The sequence below is a fragment of the Condylostylus longicornis genome, unplaced genomic scaffold, assembly GCF_029603195.1.
Source record: "Condylostylus longicornis isolate FDR11 unplaced genomic scaffold, ASM2960319v2 ptg000043l, whole genome shotgun sequence".
Classification (NCBI taxonomy): domain Eukaryota; kingdom Metazoa; phylum Arthropoda; class Insecta; order Diptera; family Dolichopodidae; genus Condylostylus; species Condylostylus longicornis.
The window spans coordinates 211,545-236,259 of record NW_026578012.1 but is presented as its reverse complement, the minus strand read 5'-3'; the positions used below and the strand labels follow the sequence as shown (position 1 = coordinate 236,259).

The following is a 24,715-nucleotide window of genomic DNA, read 5'->3' as shown; positions in this document are numbered from 1 at the left end:
CATAAACGTACATAGAAAAAGGATTTTACATTTTGTGGTGTTAAAATTTTCTAATAAAATTTTAATGTGTTAAAAAATTCTTGTTATATACAATAATTTTGTACATATATAGGTTGTTTGTTTGTGTAAAATTCTAATCAATTTAATCTTTAATAATGTTATCATGTTTTTAATAAAAGGTTGAATAGGTTAAAATTTTTTATATTAAATTAAAAGTAATTTGAATTAAATAAATTTTTAAACTTTTGTCATTATTAAAATGATTATATAAAATTTATATAAAATTTTATATATTTTTGGTTTTGTATACTTTATTGTTGGAAAATTCTTATATTACAAAAAATAATGTAGATAATAAAATTTTAGTGAAACAATTCAAAAATTAATTGTGACATCAGGTTGTATGTAAATAAATTACATAAAATTATTGACTAATTTAATACGTTTTAAAAAAATATTGAAATAATTTTAAAATTCTATTGACTAAAAGTCTATTGAAATTTTCACAATTAAGACATTTTTTTATTTCATTTCAAGAATGTTTCATAATATGCTTGTTTTATACTTTTAGATTAGAATCTTATTCACCTTAATTATTTCCTGCATGTGTTTCCGAAATTGAAATAAATATGTGGTAAATGAGATAAGCAGAAATATTTCAAAATTCTATGTGTTAAAATTTCAAAATTAAAACTCTAGTATAAATTTCTTTTTCTGTATTGATCAGTATACCGAAACATTGATGGAATTGAAATTAAATTAAGTCGCCATATTTTATTGTAATTTAGTATTTAAATTCATTTAATTGTGGACATAGTTGTTGAAAAAGGTCAACCGAACAGCAATTTGCACAAATGAGCCGTTTTGCTCCATGATCACCAGACCGTCATTGAGCGTACAAAATTACAATTGCCTTATCTAAGCCATCTAAGTCCTCTTGAGGAATATATTTAAATCCTCGATACTATTTTTTGATATCGCGTTCCAGCTCCGTCACATATGTTCTGCTTTGATATAGTTACATCTGATCATTCTTTATCGCCCTAAACTAAATTTATATTAATTCGTTATTTAAAAAATATTATTTATTTGTTCTTATATATCGTTTACTGAACTCTAAAATAGTAGTGCTGTTGTATAGTGTTATATATTGAACATTTAATTTTAAATATAAGAACATTATTGTTGTATATAAATAAAGTCAGTATGTATAAGTTCTTTATTCAATTTAAAATTTCTTAAACAAAATTGTGATTGAATATAAAATATACATATACATATTAGTGTGTATAAGTATATTATTTTATTGTATAATTGTTTTGTATTATTAAATTATAAAAAATTTAGCTATATATAATATTCTTCCAGATTAAATTTCATTTCCTGTACATAAATGAAATATTAAATATTATGATTTTTATGTTTTTGTATTTTCCATCAGATTTATATAAATTGTAAATAAAGTCAGTTATCAAAGTTATCTTTTATCATAATATTATTATTTTTTTTTATTTTTTTTTTTATTATTACAATATCTTGATTATTATTCTTATTTACATAAAATAATATTTCTGTTATAAATATAATACAATATATAAGTATTATATACAATGAACTTGTGTAATATAAATCTGTAATTTTCCTGATTTGAATATAAAATTTGATCCTCAACATAATAATATGTAGGTATATAAATATAAAACGTATTACAAAAGATGAAAATATTTACAAGATTGAATTATGTACTAAGAAATTTTATATTCCATGGTGGTGGAGGATGGGGGGTATGTAAGTATGTGTGTAAGTGAAATGATAACAATATTTTGGCAATTTCTTTGAAATGTTTAAAGTATGAAATTTTCATTATTTTAAAAAAAAACAGAGACCGTATATGCTTGCACGAAATAAAGCAAATATTAAAGCTATATAAGAATATAAATTGGAAAAATTATATATGTATATAAATGTGAATATTAAATTTAAAATGGACAGCCGCCATTAACAATTAAAAAAAACTCTTAATAATCTTAAAAAAAATTTTCTTATTTTTCCCCAAAACACAATATCCCTGTACTTTTGTATATTCCTTTTATATGAAATCTATGCATATAATCATAAATATGTAGTACTTTTATAATATTAACATGAAATTATTTAAAAATTCTATTGTAATATTAAAAATTGTAAATTATAAAATTTTATTTTCATATAATCGTAAAATATTTTAAGTGTTATACTGCTTTTTTTGTATGTTATTTTATAATACATTGTATTCTTATATACTATTTGTATATTAATAATCTCCTTAAGAAAAAACAAAATATAGAAAATAAAATTTATTTTTTTAATTTTAATAGCATAAACATGACGCCTTTTTTACATGCACACACAGCCACACACACATACGAGAAAGTATTATAATAATAATTATATGAGTATATAAAACAAAGCACGTTTTCTATTGTAGTGAGTCTTTAAAAAAAAAAATTCGTCAAATTTAATAAAATAGTACTTTTTAATGTAAGTGTTGTATGGAGTTGGAAAAGATACAATGTAGTCAGTCACCATAATGCGTGAATATTTACATATAATGTGTAAAGTGTTGTCACATGGTGTGTGATAAATTATAAAAGTGTTGTCACATATTGCATAATTTGAGGAAAATTACAAATAATGAATTAAATTTAATTAATAATTAAATTTTTTTTTTTAATTATGACAATCGAAAGAAAATTTAAATGGAAACATTTTGATATTTAAAAAAAAAATATATTTATATAAGGGACTTTTTGTGATATGAAACGTCTATTGTTATAGTTAAAGGACACGCGACCAGAATATAAATAGAATCTAAGTAATGCTCTCCAACAATCTATCAAATTGTTTTTTGAACAAATGTCTGCATATTATAATTCAGAGCTTATAATGTTGCTATTTGAAAATTTATATAACAGTTTAGTAAAATTAAATTTAAATAATAATTCAAATTGTTTTTTCTGTTTCCATTTACAAGCACTAATTTAAAGAAAATTTAAATGATATTGCCCTGAAGGTTGAAATTTTTAAAATTTCACTGAAATTATAAAGTAAGTGGGACTGCTTTTTTTTTTATCCCACAGATGGTATAAATAGAAATTCTATATATTTATAGAATTAATTTTTTTATTAATAAAAAAAAATATTATTTAAAAATTAATATTTTTACGAGTGTTTGTGAATTTTAAATTCCAAAGCTGAAAGTAGTGTACTAGTTTATTTTAATACCGACAACTACTCGTTTATTAACGCATTGGAAACATTTTCATTGAATATTTTATTTTTAGTCATTTATAACACATTAAACGATTTATTCGAATTCTATAAATATGTATACATATATGCAAAATATTTAATAGATTATATAATTATAAAATATTTAGATTAGTTAATATCTAAAACCATAAAGTCCTCAACATTGATTCAATAAAATCTAAAATGTCTTAAATCAAAAATTTTTTTTTAAATAGGAATTTAAAAAACTCATGCAAAATATTAAAATTTAGATTATTAGATAAAATTTGAAAATTAAATAAAGAAAATAAAATTTGGATTTAATTTTTAGTACAATTAAAAATTTTGGACTTTAGTGAGATTTTAGAATTTGAATCGAATTTTAATGAGCATTTAAAAATTTTTAGAAAATCGAAAATTTGCACGTATATCAAAATTTTTTAATAATTTCATAACAGAATAATCATGATCTAAATAATTAATTACCTTACGGTAGGCTAGTCACCTACCTAACTAACTCTATGACTATATGAAACTAGGGCATGATATCATGCACTAGCCCTATGCTACTCCTAGGAATGAAAAAGGAAAAATAAATATAATTACCTACTCATATAAGATTTTAGTTTAGTGTATATTTGTATATGTGTGTATAATACCATATTAGTAAAAAGTATTAGACTCTGTAGCTGAAAAATTTTCTTCCGAATTAATTACACTTGAAGTTTAAATTTGATTTTTTTTTTTTAAATTTTTTAAATTTTTAATTGATAACCTCCGAACAAATTGTATAAAGAATCCCAAATTAATTGGAAGTGCAACCAAAAATTTTGTTTGTTGATATTTTGATCAAAATTCCTACATCCTAAATGCTTATGGCTACTGAGTTTCCCGATGTTTATACAAGAGTGTTAACATAAGAGTATTACGCAGACTTATCTTAAACTTAACTAACTTAAATTAACGTAACTAGAATTTGCATGTTCAACAAAATTTTAATTAAAAATGTGAATTAATCAAATACAAATTTACTTTCAAAACTCAAAAAAAAAGTATTGATTTTAGTTTTTACAATTGAAATTTTTAATTTAAATTTAAGATGAATAACTTTTATTTCTCCTAAGTAATTGTTTATGTCAATTTTAATAAAAATTGTATGAAAAATATTGCATACTTATGGGATAAGCACTTTAATTTTCATTTTCAAAAATATTATTCTTAAATTTTTACAATTTATTTCCAAGTAATTTCCATTTTTATTTATTCTTTTTTTTTCATATTTTACTAGAATTGACTTAAAAACTAGAAATTTAATTTGTTTTATTAGAAAAAGTAGGTCAAAATTTTAAATGAAAATTTACGCATTTTTTCCGATTCTATACACACACTTCCATATTTCTATTTTTTTTTTCCCATAATATCGTTCTGTTCTAGAAGAAGAATTTGTTATTCTTGAATTGAATTTTGTGGTATAAAAATTTTAATATAAAATTATACAAAATATTTATTTTTTTTTTTATGCAAGTATTAGTATCTATGTATGTCGAGTAAAATGTATAACAAAATTAAAACTTTTAGGAACCGTAATATGCATATTGTAGTTTTCTCAACAGTAGTTGAGATAAGAATATTTTTTTTGTTTTTTTTTTGAAATTTAAACAAAATTTAGTTTTTCATGCATAAAAATTAAAATTAAATAAATCGAATTTTTTCTATTATTTTTCTTTTTATACTCGTACACATATAGCTATCTTTGACTTTATTTTTAGCCTCAATTCAATCTAATCTATATAACTTTGAAAATATTCTCTAAAGAGCACATGTATCATTTATAATACATACAATATAAGTAAGTACATACATTGGTATGTCGGAGTAATTGATCGAAGTATTCTTATATGCTACGAGGCATATTATAGAAAATAAATGGTATGATAGTAATAGCATAATATATAAATTTCCTGATTGAGAATGAAAAAACAAAAAAAAAAAAAAATTTCTCAAAGGAATTATTAAAGTATATATGAATATATCGATTGGGAATGCGTATTCCAAGAAATTATTTAAAAAAATTTTCACGTTTGAGTGTACAAAGACAATATTATAGTCTTCTAATATATTTGAAAATGATTGAATGAATAATATAAATTTTAAGAAGCTAGAAGCGCTATTTTGAATTTAATCTTTGTATAAATGTATAATGCGCTACTTAAATTAAGGTAACTTTAGGTTGACACACACAAAACTGGACAAGTTCCCATTTCTTTAGGTATTTTTACATTCTTACATTTCTTTTGATATCAAATAATATGAGAATGGTTGTTAGCTGCAATATTGATGACACAATTATGTTAGAAATACGAAATAATCAAATATTGAAGATCTTCTTTAATTGATAAAGATTTTAAATTTCAATTCGTTAATCGTAATTCATTAAAATGCAATAATTTAATTATAAACAATTCGTTTTATTTCAATATGAGCGCCAAATAATTTTCAAAATTACTTAAATTTTTTTCAAATTTAAAGCCAATAAGATCGTTTTAAATTTACATATGTTCCAGCAAAAATTTTCGATCAATTTCTGAGGCCATTATATTAAAATTTTTTAAACATTTCTTAAAAAATTTGGACAATTTGAATTGAAAATTTTTTAATTTCTTTCAAAATTGACTTGAAAATGACAAAGTCTTTGAATTTTCTTTACTCGAAAATGCTATATATGTTTCTAATTTGGTACTCTCGTCTGATTATCTAACTTTTATATAGTTTTATTCCAGATGCATATATACTGCAAATTATGTTAAACACCGCATACTGAATGATCTTGTATTTATGTAAATGTCACCAAAAATATCTTCTTTTTATACACATATATATAAAGATAATATGCATATTATATGCTAAATATATTTCATACATATACATATACTATTTTGTTCATATAAACGAACAATGTTGTAATATATTGCTATTAAAACGTTCTTTGAATATACAAAAGGAGAAATGCCAACTTCCATTATAGAATAAATTTTTGTTAAAACACAAATAAAGAGAAAAATTTTCTGAAAGTTTATGTTTTCTTTGAAGAAAAAGAATTAAATGACATCGAAGGAAAGGCAAAACAAAAAAAAAAAAAAACAAGCAAAAAAATAAATAGAGCTGGAAAAATTTTTACATATTAACATTTTATAACATACATGTAAACAGATACATTTACAATATACAAAGTATAGAAAGAATGGTGTAATATCAGCAGATCAAAGTTAAGCAGCGGAAAAGTAGTAAAATTTACATAATGTTCTATAATCTGATGAAAGGTGGCAAAAGTCCGCTTATTCTGTACTTCTATTTTTATATGCATATATTATTGTATTAGGGCTCTGTATAACAATTTTTATGTATTAAAGGGAATAAATGTATGTATTTTTTATTTTATTATCATTTTGTAGAATTGATTACAGTCACATGTTTTATATAATAAGTGTATATATACACACATATATTCTATGCTAATGTATTAAAAATAAGATATTATAAGAATATAATAACACTATTGTATAAAGGTTCCATAAATATATTACCGAAAAATATAGGATATTATTATTTTTCAAAAGGAATCATACCATATTACATAATGTACGTATATTCATTCTATATTTATTTTATGTATTTTACCCATTTTAATATTTTTTATATGAATATTTTTTTTACTAATACTCAAACGTGTAGACATACCATTTTAGTAGTATTAAAAATGTGAAAAAGTATCAAGACATTTTTAAACTATTTTTTATTTTATTAAAGAAATTTTTTCAGTTTATACACGTACTGTCGTTTAATACAATATATTCCGAAAGTAAAAAGACGAAAAACAATTTCATATTAAAGAATATCGCCTTTATACTCTTTAAAACCTTGTATATAAATTACCATTTTATAAGTGTTTACGTTATGTGTTCTTTAATTAATTTGTAGACTTTTCGATTGAAATTTGATCTTATATGATTATAAGAATCAGTTTACAAGAATAAATATTATAATAAGTTATAAAAGAGGAAGGGACCATGGAAAATGCTAGAATTTTGAATATTTCAATAATAGCAGGTCTAGAAATTATTGTACATGTGTTATTCTATTATAATAGAATTTGAGTTGAAGTTGCCAACAATATTCAGTATTTTTATTTTACATTGATTAATATTGAGGATGCAATCAAAAATATCAAAATCCGAGACGTTATAATATTTTCTTAGAAAATGCACAAAAAATTTGTTTTAATCAAAGAATATTTGATTGAAACTCCAATTTCTACAAAAATTTAGAATGAAAATTTTTAATTAAATCTTCTTGTGCTTATGCATAATGTATTTGATAATATTTTGGTCAAAATATTTCTCTAGAAACTGGCAATATTCCATATTGTTTAGGATATTTTAATCTTAATATATAATATTATATACATACAATATAATATGTTTGTAACCGGAAGTAAAAGTTTGGAAATAGAAATTTTAGAGCATACAAGGATAAAAAAGGATTATTTGATATTCTTAACAGTAAAGTAAGTTTGCAGTAACGATCGTAGCGTGCTGTTTTAATAAACTATTTTAGCATTCGAAAGTAAAATAAAAGTGTTTTAATCCTATCCTTTATAATTGCTTCTTTTCCGTGTGAGTTGTATTAGGCTGTACAATATTAAAAGAGATATCAAACGACCGATATTATAATAGAATGATTACTCTTTTGAATTGAATTAAAAATATTTAATTTTGCATTTTATTTTATTAAATGAGATTCGACTGTATTCTACTCTAATAAAGATTTTATTTAAAATTTACAAGCAAAAATACTTTTGAAATTTTATAAACTTTTTTTGGTCAACAACATTCCATAGTCTAAAATTCTTTTAGAAATTTTAAAATTTCCCTTTTGTGTTTTAATTTTAAATTTTGTCCTTTTACAGGACATATAATAATTGGATTGCATATGAGAGTAGTAAAGGTTTAGTTTTTATTAATTATAATTTAAGTTTTGAAAATTTTAAAGCTCAAGTTGAGAAGAGTAGACTACAGTTATTGAATAAAATTATGAACATTTTAATCAGTAGAAAAAAGTTTCTTACTTATAATAGAAATTTGGATTCGGGGCTTTGGATTCAACTTTTCTAGCCTTGAATTCAAACTGTTTTTCCGATATTGAAAAAAAAAAAAAACAAAATTTTCAATGAAGTTTTATTGTAATCAGCGCCGGATCTACCATATATACAAAGTAAGCATTTGCAATGGGCACAGAAAACAGGGGCAGCATTGAAAATTGAAAAAAAAAATTTTTAATATTGCTCTTTTTAACGAAAAGCGGAAAATTTAATTCCAGGCTTTAAATCTATAGCAAATCTTCTATTTGAAAGTGATTTCATTACTTTGAAAGCGGTTGGGAAGGAGACACATTTTAGAAATCGCGTACGGCGCTCAAAAATTCATAACCGGATCTGATTGTATTATACAATAAAAGTATCTTATAATGTATCTCATCATGAGGTCCTTAATTTCTTTATAGTTTGTGGAAAATTGATATTTTAAGAAAATATAGGAAAGTTGTAAATAAAATTTTTATCTTCTTCTTATAATTTTTAATTAAATCAGATATTTGATTTTTTTCCTGCATTGAATAATTAAATTTGAGTGCTTTTAAAAGTTCCAAAAAATAAACAGAATTATGGCTAAATTTTTAATAAATTTTAAAAGTTAAAATTAACTGAATAGTTTAAGTTTGCATTCGGGCTTTTCATTAGAATTTAATTTCTTCGTCTTCCCTAATTTTGTGAATTTCGTTTAAGAAATTTAAATTTAGACTCCTCTTTTATATTGTCATCTTTATAATAGTATTGATATTTTCTTAAAATTACCAATTTTCAATTTAAAAACAGAATTAATTTTTATACTCTGAAAGAAAATTTTCTAAATTTAAAACTTTTTTGGAATTAATTTCAAATACTCATATTTTTAGATAATTTAAAATTTTATATTGAATTTTTATGTCAACATCTTCAGCTTTATTAGAACAAGTTTTCTCATAGTCACGTAAGGCTATATATAGAGTTGCTTTTAAAAAAAAAATCCACTTTTAAAGAGTTCTTATGAAATGTTAGTGATATGAAAAAATAAAAACATTTTGACATTATTTTCTTAAAATTTGTTTTAAAAATGTGTGCTTTAAAATTTTTAATAAAAAACTGGAATAGATATATTTAACCTTGTCAACCCTTACGAATACATGATTTTATGAACAATTCCTAATGAAGTTGTGTGTCAGCTATCACAAACAGACGAGAAATTTCAACGGCTTGTGCGAAATTTCAATACCATAGCATCTATAATTTTTGAGATATAGCCAAATAAATTTTGAAGTTGTATGGCAGATACCCCCATACGCACTGATTTCATAGATCATATGCAATTTAAATAGGGTTCTGGCATTTACAATAATAAATCATTTGCAAAAATTTGGTTAGCTTAGCTTAATTAATTATTGAGTTATCGCTGTGACGAACGAACAGACGGACAGAAATGATCAAATCAACTCAGAAATCGACACTGGTCAAAAATATACTCTTGTGCCTCTATATCAGACAATTACTTCTTAGCGTTATAAACGGTAAGACAAATTTAGTATACCCTTATGTTCGTATACGGCTATATTAAAAGTAAAACATGCAATGTGATTCCATAAAGAGAACACTATATACGAATTTTATGACACGTTAGTCTATGAGTGCCATGTATATTGTGTGTGTCTAATAAAAGTTTTGTTATTACTGCTTTGAAATAAAAAAATTTGATTTATAATTGTATTGTAGCTACCATGTGCTTACAAAATTTTTGTTTTTAAAGTTTTTTGAAAAATTTTTGTTTCCGAAAATATTAAAAATATACATAAAGGGAAATTTGTGTAGTGAACCCAAGCAATAATTTTTTCGAATTTAAGCTAAAATTATCGTTAGTTACTGCTACAATTATTAAAACACTAGATTGGATATTGTCCCTGGCAATACTATGTAAAATATGTGCCTATATTTTCGTGTTCCGCTCAGAATGAGCTGCACCCTAGCAGCATATTATGTACTTAGTTCAAACAAAAAAATATTTCTCTTTAATTTTGTTATTTTGTTTATTAAAATTTATAAGAAATTTTCCCCTAAAAATTAAATATTGTGTAAAATTACAAAACAGTTATTGTTCTATGTTAGTCCCTTTGTTGTCACTTGAACCTTTTTTTGTACCTTATACGAGTATAGCTACAATACGTAATATAATATTTAGATTTATTAGAGAGCTTTTGAATTTTTTAAAGAATTAAATTTCTTGGAGAATATTAAAGAAAAATTTTGATTGGTTAATTTTAAAGTGTAGACAATTTAGAAAATAATAAGAAAAAATGAAAAAAAAAAAAAATAACAACTTGTACTATTATTTTTACCTTTTTTTCCCTCTTTCTGTGGATCTTGTGGTTCACAATATTTTTCGTATTAAATCTGTTAAGTTTAATATTTTACAGAAAATGTGTCATTAATATTAATGTTAATTGTTGTGCATGTACACATAATATTTACTTACATGTAGTTATGTATGTATATTTTCATATTAAATTATTACACATACATTTAATTCGTCGACTTGATTATATTACATACATACATATAAGATGTTTTCATCCTTAATAGAAAAAACAAAAATTTATTTAAATTGAATTGGGTTTTTTGTTTTAATGATAACGATCATGGGGACAAAAATTAAATTAAATTAAATCAAAAAATAAATAAATAGAAATTAAGTGAAATTTAATTGTTATTTAAAATAATAATTAAAATAGAAAAGGGATTACATTTAATAATATCCTTTAGAATTAAAGTAAAAGTATATTTTGTAGAATATTCATGTATATTAATTATAATTTGTATGAATATATGTGTAAGCATTTACAAGGGACTAATAGAATTATTGTTTAAATTTAATTGTTTTAGAAATTATATTGAATAATTTTAATATTAAAATATTGTAATTAATTGTATTTATTGGGGTTAAATTTTACGGATTATGTTACAGTTTTATGTTTTGTGTGTGTGTGTGTAGTTAAAATGCTATTTTATTAAAATATTACACTAATATTATAGAGTTGAACAATATATTGTATTTATATACATATATTATTGTAAACAATTATTTGATTTTATGCTAGTAATCTTGGGTAATATGTGAAATAAACAATGTTGTGGAATAAAAAAGTTGTTGTTAAATTGTGAAAAATCTTAACTAGTTTTAAGATTAGTCGTGGCTTGTTTTTGTTATATTGCAAGAATTTTCATATAAAATCAGAAATTTTGTTTATTTTGCGTTTTGTATGCAAAATTTATTTATTTATAAAGATAGAAACTACAAATAATTTAAGTAAGTAAACAATAATTTATCTATACAGGCTTAATAATTTTCTAAGAGATTTCGGAAGCGGATTGATAGATCCGGTTAGATGAATAATAAATATTGGAGAATATTTTTCATTTTGTGACCTCCATTGCAAGTTAACTGGCTAAAGTAGGTTTTCTAATTAAAGATTAAAGTAAGTCTTCTTATTGAACAAGTTTTTGTTCTAAATATTTTCAATATAAATATAGAATAGAATATAGAATAAAGAACAGAAAGCCCTTCCCATCTACTTATTTTTAAAATTCGAAACTTTCTTCATTTACGAAATGCTTAATTGGTTTTCAGATATTCTTTGTTTAATTATTGTTTCATTTGCAGAATTTTTTTTAAAATCATAATATTTAAGAACAAATTTCCATAAAATCTACAAAATTATCTCCTTTTCCTTTCGAAATTCTTAAAAATTTATAATTTTTTGTATACAAAAATCTCACACATAGCCGAGGGTATATTTTTAAGTTTTATCAGCTTGAGTTGAGTGTTGTGTACATACATGCTGATTTTAAAAATATTATCATAATGTCAAGGATGTCTGATAATATGACTAAAAATAATTATTTTTATCACGTTAGATAATTTACACACATATACATACGTTATAATAGTTTAGAATAAAAAATTAATTTCATTGAAAATCGTAAAAAAATTTCGTCAATTTTTTTTTTTAAATTTTTGAAAAAAATTAAAATATTTTGTTAGAGAACACGTTTATTCCCCTTACAATTTAAAAACACATTCTAAATTATATTTATATAGGTGTGTATATATTACTTGTGTTTTCAATAACAAAATATACATCTCATTTTTCAATATCACTCTGACATACATTAAAAGATTGCATAACGTATGTGTGTATTCGAGTATATTTGTACTGATGTTAAGAAAATCTTATCGTAAATGTATATTTTAATTTTTTCAAGACTGTACATAAGTTATGTGAATACTTTAAGACAAATAGCTTTCCTTAAATTTTATATTATTATTTATTACTATTGTGTAAAACAGGATACACATACATAATATTTATTATGAAAATATTTCCTTAAATAAAATATAGAATGTATAGAAGAAAAATGATTACAAACACTTATTCAATTTATTATTTATATGCATAGTTAAGTTTCAAAGGAAAAAATTTTCATAATATTTTCACAATAACTCTGTATGCATTCTTCATTTTGATTATGAATAAAAAAGGATATGTGTGTTTTGAATTTGACTTGTGATTGTTGATTTGTTTTTAGTTTTCCGAATGTATTTTTACATTCTTAGATCCACAATATTGATATAGGCATTCTGAAATTCTTATATTGAATGTGATAATCGGGGTTTAAGGATTCTATCTAGAAAATGAGTACATACTTTAAAATGCAAAAACAGGATAAGTTAAAGGACGAAATCTGCATATATCTGTTATAGTTCTTGAATTTTTGTTCTGAATTTAATAATTGATTCAATTATAAGGCTTTCATCTTATAAGGGTTTAATTTTACCTAAATAATTTAAACACGAATTGAGAATAAAATAAAATTGAATACAGACTTCAAATACTTTATTGTATCAGCAATGCTATAAGCTGTCGAAGTTTTCATATTTAAATTAAATTAAGTATTTTAATTAAATTCAAACCTTGTATTCTTAAGGTCACCAAAGCATGTCACTAAAAGAGTCGCCCGTTATAAATATTTACAGCAAATTGAAATAAATGAATTTTTTTTTACGAAAAATTCAAATATTTCTTTAAAAATAATTATTGTATTAAAAATTTAGCACAGATTTTATAAAATTTAACAGGTTGGAGCTGTCAGAAGTGCGGTTTAATTTAATTCAATTTTTATAAATTCTATGGTATAAGAATTTGTGGCAAAGAGATTTTTTATAGTACAGGATTAAAATACACTAAATGTTTTGTCTAGATTTGAGTGCAATATTAAGGCACAATTCCCTTATGCATTTTCTATATAAATATCATATTATAAAAAGGATGCTTCAAATAACATAGAAGAATTTGCTTAATGTCATTGGTTGTTAAGATTTTTCCGATTTTTTCGAAAATTTTTTTTTCTTTTTTTCGATATCATTGAAATATTATCGTAAAAATTGAAAAAAAAAAAATAATAATATCTTTAGCAAATTTAATAAAATTTTATGAATATTGTTTTGTATAACATTTTGTAGATAAAATACACACATACGTGAATATATAAAAAAAAATTTTATAAATTGAATAGTAACAGGAAGCAAATGTAAAAATAGCAAAAAAAAAAGCAAAAATCGATTTTTATCTGCAATTTGTTTACCGCTTCTTTTTTTCTTTCATTATCCTATGAAGGACATAAAAAAATATTATACAAACATATGCAAAATCTTATAGTCAAAATATTAAATGGTTATGTAAAACTACTTATGTATGCGAATAGGTATATGTAGAGAGTAAGATTTGAACTGTGCCCAGACAAGCAATTACTATTCCCAGGTTTTTTTTTTTCTTTAGCAAAGATTTAAAAATACAAAATAAATGGTTTTTTTTTTAAAGGTTATAAAATTTGTAAAATTTTTTTTTTCTTTGGTTTTTACGGGGATTTTTTGTACTTAACATATTTGAGGACATTGTCCGCCCATTCCGTCTACAGTCTGAGACAGAAATTATTTCTGCTTTTTTATTATTTGTTTTTTGTATTTGTATAAATAAAATTATAGTTGCTATCCGTTTTTTTTTGAAAATTTTATGGTAGAATAATGAGACGAAACATAATTTGGAGACAAAAAATAATTTATTTGAATATTTTTTTTTTTAATTTTTTGTTTTTTATTTAAAGTGTATTTGTACAACATTAGACAGAATTTATTTTTCAGATTATTATAAACACAAAATATTTAAATAGAATTTATAGTATAGTGCCAAAAATTTGATAGAGATTTTAAAAAAGTCAATCACATTTTATGTATTTTAAGTATCGTACGATGTATAGTTAGGTATATACCATATTATTTATGCAAGAATGAAGGGGGGGGAGGGAGGGATATATTTTCTAGTGGATATGGAATTCATAGTAATATTATCTTGTATGTGTGTATGTACAAGTGCATTTTGAAGAAGACAAACGAACTGTAATCGAAAATTTTTCAATACGTATTCATTCCTAACATATTTTATATATTCTTATAGCTCTCAATTTGATAATTTACTATTGCTAATCAAAGTTTATGCATAGATAACACTGTTCTGGAATAATTAACAAATTATCTTCATATCTGAAATATATATTTATCTAATTCATTACAATGAAGGGTCCAATTTATTAGCGATAATTTAGAACTTATAATTTAATTTTGGTTATTAAGAGAAATAAAACGTAAATTATCAAATATTTGTTGCTAATTTAGTTAGAAAACTTTCTATTGATTAAATGAAATGAAAACTTTTCTTCAAAATTTTCAAAATATCATACAGAAAAATTACAATTTCAGGAAGATCATAGATTATAAGAGAATTCCTCTACAAACAAATTTAAATTTTAATTTCTCTCTCTCTCTGCTTCCTTTTACCCTGTTCAGGGCGTGGTGGCACTAAAATTAATTTTAATTTATGCACCTGAAAATAATTAATTTTTTTCAAAGTTTTCTCATAAAAGACACACGTAATTTTGTGACTCACTTTTCAATAACAAATTTATTCGGGCAAATTATAATAGAAAAACCTTATAGAAAAATTATAATAGAAATTCAACTCAAAATTTAGTCAATTTAAGGAGTAAAATTAAAAATTCTGTATCGCATTTCCTTGTTCAGATCAATATTTTATTTGCTTCACTACATTCCTTTTTACCAACGGCATTGCATATAATAAGGGAAGTTATGTGATGGCAACAAATTTTACATATCGAGTTGTCGGTGGGAATGCACTGCTCCATGCTAGGAAAGCGTTATTAAACTATTTTTTAGAGATATTTTTGTCGGCCTGTCTGTCTGTCAGTCTGTCTGCGCAGATCAGTATGTCAAGTTCGGCTGAACCGATTTTTACGAAAATTTATAACTGAGATTTTATTTCAAGAATGAGACGGTTTGTTTAACTTTTGTGATATATCAGATTTCGGGATCTTTATTACGGATCGATTTTACGTTCAGGACTATATCTAAGAAAATAATCTGTTTATTTTTCTGAAATTTTATATATAAGCTAAAAACTGACAGTACGAGAAACCACCTATCTTTAAGAAGAAATTATGTGCCAGCACCTTGATGTTTATTCCGACCAAATTTGTATTTTTGTATATATAAAGAGAAATAATCAACTGATATACTAGGAGCCGATTACACATTTTTTTCCATATCTAAGGAACAAATTAACAGAATTTCTTAAAATTCAATATTTGAGTTCTGTTTTCCACTGGAAGTGGCCAACGAAATTTTCACGGAACTTGGATGGCATAAAGTTAATCTATACATAGCACCAAATTAACGATTTTCTGGGTATGTAAACTACAGAAGTAGTTTGAAGAGGTTTTTACAGGCTATTTTTAAAATCTTGTGTAAAATTTTCGCTAAACTAAGCAACTAAACTTGCGGTCGGTTATGTGGTAATCACATCCGATTTTTTTAATATATTTATAAAAGAGAATTTTTTGGTCACAAAATTTTGTAAAAAAAAAAAAGTACATGATAGCGTGAAATATTGCATTTCAATAATTTTACAACATTTTCAACTTGCATTTATTTAATTTCGAGTTTCAGATATAAAAAATAAAAGAAAAGAAATAAAATAGAAAAATCGCGTGTTTGGCAGCATTTTTTTTTTTTTCAAAAAAATATTTCTAGTAATAATTTTTTGTGCTTCGTGTAATCGGTTTCCCAATTATTTGTTTTTTTTTTTACCAACTGCTCTTTAACACAAAAAACCATTAATTATTTTCCGAATGCATACGGTAGCAGAAATGCGTTATTGTTACATGATTTAATATGTTTCAAGTCTGACCTTATGTTTTTTTTTTTTTTGAAAATATTGGAATCAATTCAATTGAATTATTACGTGAGCTGTTAGAAAAAAAGTGGAAATTAAAAAAGATTTGTCAAGTGAAATGGGAAATTGGAAATTTAAAAAAAAAGGGAATTATTAAACGTCTATTTCCGAATCGGAAGGAAAACAATATTTTTAGGATGTAGGGATAGTATGCGGGTGTAGATAATTAATAAACTGATTCAGATCGTGAAGATTGATGAATTTTACGTTAAGCTCTCAATTAATTTTCTATAGATTTTATTCGATTTTGTTTCCATAAAACGTTGAACTAGTTGATGTAGTTGAAATTAAATCCTAGATTAAATAATTTTAAGAAAATATAATTACAGTAACACACACGTATACACTCTTAAAAATACATACAAAAAGTATGTCGTTGAATTAACGGACACTGTGTTAGTCCAGAAAACAGATTTATTATATAATTTCTAGTGGTTTATGGTGTTTGGCTTGATCTCAAAAACGATTTAACAGTCTTAAAAAGTGATTGTAAAATTTACTTTGCATTCTTTATGCTTAGCTTGCTTAACATTGAAACACAATATATTATAATAATTACTCCTTTATTTTAGTTTCCCTGATAATAGTAATAAGTAAAAAGCTATAAAAATTACAATACTCGTAGCAATGAAAACGGAAAGCATATTTGCAGAAGAATAACTTTTATGCAATATACGGAGCATTTTTGCTGTTTAAATATTAAACGTATTATGTGATTTTTACAAATTTATGAGATTTACATAGTAAGGATAATGGTTATTTATATGGTTAAAGGATAGTATTTGATAAAGGATAATAATTGCACTTAAAGTATAATATGTTGTTTGTGGTCGATATTAATGTTTCGTCTACATATACTAAGAGTGGGTTATTTAAAAAAGATCATTAAAATTTTATTTGAATATAAAATTTTAAATTTTTTAGAGATTTTATAAAAATTGGATTAAAAGTAGGGATTAAAATTTAAATAAATATTTTGTGAAATATTTAAAATTCTAGTTCCCATTTAAGAGGTTTTTCAGAGAATTATTGATTGATTAGATCAAATATTTTCATTCGTAATGTTAAAACCGGTTTTATTTCCTTTCAAGCAAAACTCCGTTTTCATGTATATTTTAGGAGAATAACATAAATCAGACAAATTAAAAGAGTATTGTAGCACAGGATAAGCAATATTTCGGCGCTTTTCATACATTGTTGTATTGATTGACAATTTTATTCTATTGAGTTAAAGTTCCAAAAAAATTATAAGCGGTAAGTTATTGTTTTAAGTGATATTTTTAAGTGATTTTTCATTTGCAAGTACGAACTATTATAAAAATAAATATTGATCATATAGCCAACTTGGAATCAAATAAAATCTGACGGCACATTTTAATTAAATTTTAAAATTTACAAAAAAAATTTATTAATTTTTTATAATAATGGAATAAGTCTTCTAAATTGAATATTAATTCAATTATTAATACAATGATCTACAATAAAATATAAATACAAAAAAAAAAAATTTCTATACTTACTTGGCAAATATTTCAGATCTTTTAAGATCATCTTTATTTGATGTACCAAAACATCCACCTCTATAATGAGACGCTCTATTTCTTGTTATTAAATTTAAATTTGGTAAATTTTGATATTTTTGCATTTGTTGTTGTTGCTGTTGTTGCAATTGTTGATGTAATTGCTGTAATTGTTGCTGTTGATATAATTGTTGATTTTGTTGTTGCTGTTGATATTGATATTGATGTTGTAATTGTTGTTGTTGTTGTGATCGAAATCTATATGCAGCATCTTTTGCTGTTGATGGTAACCACCAATTATTATTTTGTCGTTTTTGTTTTTTTTGAATAAAATTAACAACATGCTGATTATCAAAATTATTATTATTATTTAATTCATTTAATTTATTTTTATTATTATTATTATCATGATCTAGTATTAAATTTGAATTATTATTATTATTTGTTATTTTATTATTATTTTTAATATTGCTTTCAAAATTAATATTTTTTTGTAATTTTTTTTTATTTATTATAGTTTTTTGCGAATTATTTAAGCCACTTAAATTTTGATTATAAGAACTATTATATTTATATTTTAATTTATTTCTATTATCATCAATTATTAATTCACTATTATCATTATTATTTATATTATTTGTTTTATTTAAATTATTTATTATATTAATAGAATTAATTAATTGTTTATTTATATTTTCATTAAGATCACTATTTTTTGTTTTATTATTATTTATAGTTATATTAAAATAATTATCGTTTAAATAATGATCACCACTATTATTCTTTATTAAGTAATTTGTTTTATTTTTTAAATTTTCTATATTATTAACATTAATATTATTATTATTACTACTATGATTACTATTATTATTTCTACTATTCTTAATAATAAATTTTATACTATTATTTTTTAAATTTATTCTATTAATATTTTCATTATCACTACTAATTTCTATTAATTTATAATTATCAAATTTTAAATTTTCATCATTATCATTATTTTTTATATTTTTTTTGTTATTATTATTATTATTATTTATAGTTTTGTTAACTGTTTCAATTTCATTAAAATTTATTTCACGAATATAACGATTTTTATTATTATTATTACTATAATGATTATTATTATTACTGTTATAATTATTATTAATAATTTGTTTATTATTGTTATTATTATTATTATTAATATGATTTGAATTTAAATTATTAAATTTAATGAAATTTGAACGAATTAATATATTACGACGCAATCGTTTGCGTTTATATTCGGTATGAAAAAAATTTCTTAAACGATCACGTATTAATTCACGGCTATTTACCGATGCAAACCAATTATAATTGTCATATATATTAGTGCCATATTGGCGAAAATTTTGATTTTTATTAATATTATTTATATAATTTTTTTGATAATTATTAATACTTAAATTAATATTATTATGTAGATTATTATCAAATGTTATTCTTGCCCATGTTGATGCAAATAAACGTATTGTTGAACGTACAAAATTACGATCAACTGGCATTTTAACTGGACGTAATGCTAATAAACCAACTGGAAAATCTTTAAAATAATGAAATAAAACATCTGATGAACGTGTTAAATTTTTAATATAGTGTGACGCTTCACTAAATGATGTACGTTTTGGTTTTAATTTTTGATTACTATTATTATTATTATTATTATTACTGTTATTGCTATTATTGTTATTATTAATATTTTTAATTTTTTTATTATTTGAATTGGATATAGGTGTAGCACCACTGTTATTATTACTATTATCATTAATATTTTTATTATTATTGTTGTTATCATTTTGATTATTATTAATATTTTTATTTTCAACACTATCATATGATAATTTTAAATCAGATGTTTCATCTATATTATCTAATATAGTTGGTGATAAATTTGATGTTGTATCATTATTGATTTGTGCCCAATTATTTCCAGGTAATTCAAACCATTCTTCCATACTTGTATCAATTAAATCATCATCATCATCGTCATATTGATCAAAATTTTCATTCATTTCCATTGAATTATAATTTTTTAAACTGAGGTAAGGATTTTCAGTTGGATAATATTTATCTGATATTTTACTATTACTATTCCTATTTTTATTATTATTATTAATATTAAAATAACTATTACTATTGCTGTCACTTTTACTCTGAATCATCCTATCTTTATTGTTATCATCATCGATATAATAATCATCGGTATGTTGTCTATATCTTCGATTGGCTTTATTTTTTTTTAATTCTAATGACATATCAATATTATCATCATCATATAAACCAATAACATATCGACCTGGTCCTTGACTATATCCTTGACGTTTTTTTAAATTTTCATCATCATTATCATCGTCATCATTACCATTACTACTTAAATTTTTTTCGTCATTAACATCATCATCAATATTCTCAGTATTATCATTTTCTTCTTCTATAATATCTTTTTCACCAGTATTATAATCTTTATTAGAAGTAGTTGTAACAGTAGCAGTAGCAATAGCATCATCAGCATCTTCATAAGAATCTTGTTGAAATTTTTTTGATTCAAATCTATTCTGCTGAAATGGCAATCTCTGAGTTTCTCCTTGACGTTGTATATTCTTCCTGGATTCGTGCTGTTTTTGTTTTTTCATATTTATAACTTCCTTTTCCTTATCGATATTATTAAAAAAATTTATTGTACTACCAGTCGTCGTTCCTTTAACCACATCTATTGATTCATCAAATGATTTTGGTTTAATGTCACCATTATAGAAACCATTTTCATTACTAATACCATCACCATTTAGATTCATACCATTTATACCTATATTATTTATTTTATGATGAAAATTTTTATTTTTCATATTTGAAATATTATCTTCATCATAGTCAGGCAATGGTGACACTTCAGATGATGAGAGAATAGTTGAAGATGGTGATGATATTGATGATGATGATGGTATTGATTGACGATATAAATTTGAAGAAGAAGAGGACGAAGATTGTGATGATGATGATGACGATGAAGATACCGATAACGGTATAGATGATGAAGATGATGATACAACAGTAAATTCTTTCACAGCCTCTGGATATTCTAACATTGTTTCATCCAATGTTGTAGATTTATGATGATTTAAATCAAAAAATTCAGTTGTACTACTTGTATCGGCCCATAACCAAATATAATGACCACCGGCCATATTAAGGCGTTTTGCTTCTGACATTATTTTTCTAGCAGAAATTAAATTACAAAGAAGCAGTACGATACCTCGAGTTGAACGAGATATTATGGCTAGTTGCCTAGATTGATGAGTTGTTAAATATATGATGTAGATGACAATAAATGTAAAAAAGTACAGAGAAGATAATAATAAAAAAAGAAGAAGATAAATAGATAAAAATAAATAAAATTATCAATGAGGTTATACATAAAAAATAATAATGGTAAGAAAACACATTCAAGAACCAGTAAAAATCTTTCGGAAGAAAAACCATTCCAATCTATAACACCAGATGATAAGTTGTTTGTTATTTCATATTTTATAGGAAAAAAGAGACTGAATTTAGGGTGCGAAATTGATAGGAAAAAGTAACATAGAAATAGAAAACTTTTTTTTTTATTGCTTTACAATTTTTCATGTGTTTTTTGTAAAAAGAAAAATTGTCAATAAAAATTTTGATTACAGGGTACTGAAGAAAGTAATTGTTGAGGATTCATCCACAATATGTAAAACTTGGTTGTTCGTCTTCTTTGAACGGAATTAAGAATCAGTAACGAATGTAATTGTATGTAAGCATACAAGAAAGACAATCGAAAATCTTTCGTCTGCAAATTTTCTTATTATGCATATACTCAAAATTTATGAATTGTTTTTCCCAATATTTTAAAGTACAATGACTCCGAACTAAAGCACGCTTATAATTTCTAAAATCTTCATGGCTATTGCTCTTTTACTACCTTATTTAACATGAAATTATTCATGTAATCAGAAAGACAAGGATCAAACCCCTGTATTTAAAATTTTATTTTCCAATTAAATCAAATTTTCTACAAAAAACATTAAACTATACTTAAAATTAATGAACATAATGAGCATAAAGAAAAACAAATACAAAATAAATTTTCAACTAAAATCCTTAAAATCCTTATTATTATTCATTATCAATATTGTAAAAAAAAAAACTTTTAATCGATTAAACGTATATTGTGTAAAAAAAAACAAACAAACAAACGAACAAATACAATTAATCGATTAAAATTTTTATTGTGATAATTCGATCCGATACAATTTTATTAATTAAAAAACTTTTATTTAATTTTAAATGAAATTTTCACTTGCTTTTATATGAAAGGCATTCGGAGAGGGAGAAAGAGAGCGACAGAAAAGCAAAAAAAAAATTATTTCAATTTTAATTCTTTTAAAACTTTCCGATAATAATTATCAATATCAATGATTCCTTAGAGCTGCTGAACAAAAAAACTTAAACAATAAAATCTTATTTTTTTGTCCTTGAAAAAAAAAAAGAAATTAAACTAAGAGAAACGAAATGTAATAATGACAATATTGAAAGTTATACAAGTAAAATAACGCAATCACCTATAACCAGAGTACAGGCTCATTTTGAAATTTCACAAAAATAAATGCATTTAATGCATATGGTGATCAAGGGTGGAACTATGTATTTATAGCATTTGCTATTGTGAATGCTGTGAAATGTCGACTTTGGCCATTTGTCAAAAGCATTCGCCTGCGACCCAAAATATAAGCAGTCTCATGACAATTTAAGATTTACTCTCATGAAGCAAAGAACTTTTTCAGAATAAAAATAAAAGTTTTAGAAGTATATGTTAGGTAGTAATAAAATTTAGTACAAGATAAATTTCATAATTTTTGTTGGGAACTATAAGGAAGGAATCAGAGAGAGGAACGCTGGAGAGGTTTTTCGGAGCTACGGCATTCCAAAAAGCTTCTGGGATATTATGAGAAGCGATTTATGAAGATTGCAAGGTTGGACAAGAATCAATTGGGAATTCTGACCGGGATCTTGTCAGAGAGAGTGCGAACTTAAAGAGCACTTCAGTAGTACAGGCCTGGAATTTTGGACCTCAGTACCCCTTCTGAAGGAGTCTGATGCTCTCCTTAATAGGAAAAGGGAAATACTAGGTTGTTTCACTTTCACGGCTGCAGAATTTCGGCCTTCCGAGCCCCACAAGGTGCCCCAGTTCAACAGGAAGATGGATGAAAAAACATGCAAAAACAAACGAAATAATAACAGATTCGCTAAAATTTTATTTTAAGGCCTAGTGAGGCCACGGAATTTTTAGCACGTATACCTAACGTTGCTTTTATTTCCTTGAAAACATCCTGTGCTGAAAACACAAATCCTGTTGTGTTTTGTAAAGAAATAAAAAAAAAATTCAAAATTAAAATGAAAACATTTTCTTTTTATGACTTTAATATTGTTTATTGATTTTATTTTGGAGTTTTTTTTTCTGTGTACTGTTTTTGTTTTTTTCTTTTTATGTTCCCGAATGAAGTAAATTGATTGGAAATAAAATTTTACAACAGCGTTTTTTTTATGTACGAATTATTATTACGTCTATATATTTTATTATCAACAAATATGGATTCTTTGTCCTTCTTTTTCCTTCAATTAAAAGCAAAACCAAAAAAAAAATAAAATCCAAATCAACAAAAAATGAACAATAACGGGAAGAAATTTGGTGAAGAACAAAAATTTCACAATAATTCGCTGAAATTTTGCAATTTTTTTTTATTTTCGCTGTGTCCTATTATTGCCCAATAAATAGAGTATATTGTAACAGAGAAGAGAGAAAATTAAAACCTGAAAAACTCATTGCATTTGCACACATTAAAAATTAAAAAAAAATTATAAATGGTTTTTTGAAATTGGAAACTTTTCTATTATTGTCAATTTTGTATTGTGAGCGAAAATAATTTTTAATTTTTATCGGTCTTTGGTTGTTAAAAAATCGCAAAAAACAAGTCAATTAAGTTGTTTCTCGCTAAAATACGAAGAAAAGAATAGCGAAAGAGCAACGCTAGGTAATAATAATTTAACCAGTATTTTGAAAATCATTAAAAATCAACAAAAAAAGAATCCTTTTAAAAGTATTATGGGAAATTTTTAGTCTCCTCTTATATTTTCTCTTTAATTTTTTTTAAAAAGGTTCAATTCAAATTCACATTAAAACCCACAATTTTTAAGGATTTTTTTTTCTAATATCTACCAAAGTAAGTTGTCGTATCAAAGAGGAATACGATAATAAAAATTTAAAATAAAACGAGAAAAAAAGTAGAGTTGACCTTGTCAACTCTGTGATACCCGTACGAATTTGTTATCCTATGTGCGAATAACTAATGTGCCATAACTAACTATGGGGCAGACTATGA

General features: G+C 23.6%; 2 protein-coding genes across 3 annotated transcripts in view; both read right to left on the bottom strand.

Annotated features, from left to right (window-relative positions):
- The window catches only part of LOC129610081 (uncharacterized), a 146,178-nt gene extending 127,389 nt beyond the window's left edge, over window positions 1–18,789 (bottom strand). The window contains exon 1 of one of the 2 annotated variants that reach the window (XM_055522432.1): window positions 18,294–18,789. In XM_055522432.1, the coding sequence (XP_055378407.1) occupies window positions 18,294–18,418 (125 nt within the window). In that variant the 5' untranslated portion in view covers window positions 18,419–18,789. The remainder of the gene's footprint in view (window positions 1–18,293) is intronic. The other variant, XM_055522431.1, reaches the window with a different exon arrangement.
- The window catches only part of LOC129610038 (putative uncharacterized protein DDB_G0277255), a 183,390-nt gene continuing 177,226 nt past the window's right edge, over window positions 18,552–24,715 (bottom strand). Inside the window, exons 8-9 of the mRNA XM_055522355.1 lie at window positions 19,269–21,599; window positions 18,552–18,570 (exon numbers count right to left, since the gene is read on the bottom strand). Coding sequence (XP_055378330.1) covers window positions 18,552–18,570; window positions 19,269–21,599 — 2,350 coding nt within the window. The remainder of the gene's footprint in view (window positions 18,571–19,268; window positions 21,600–24,715) is intronic.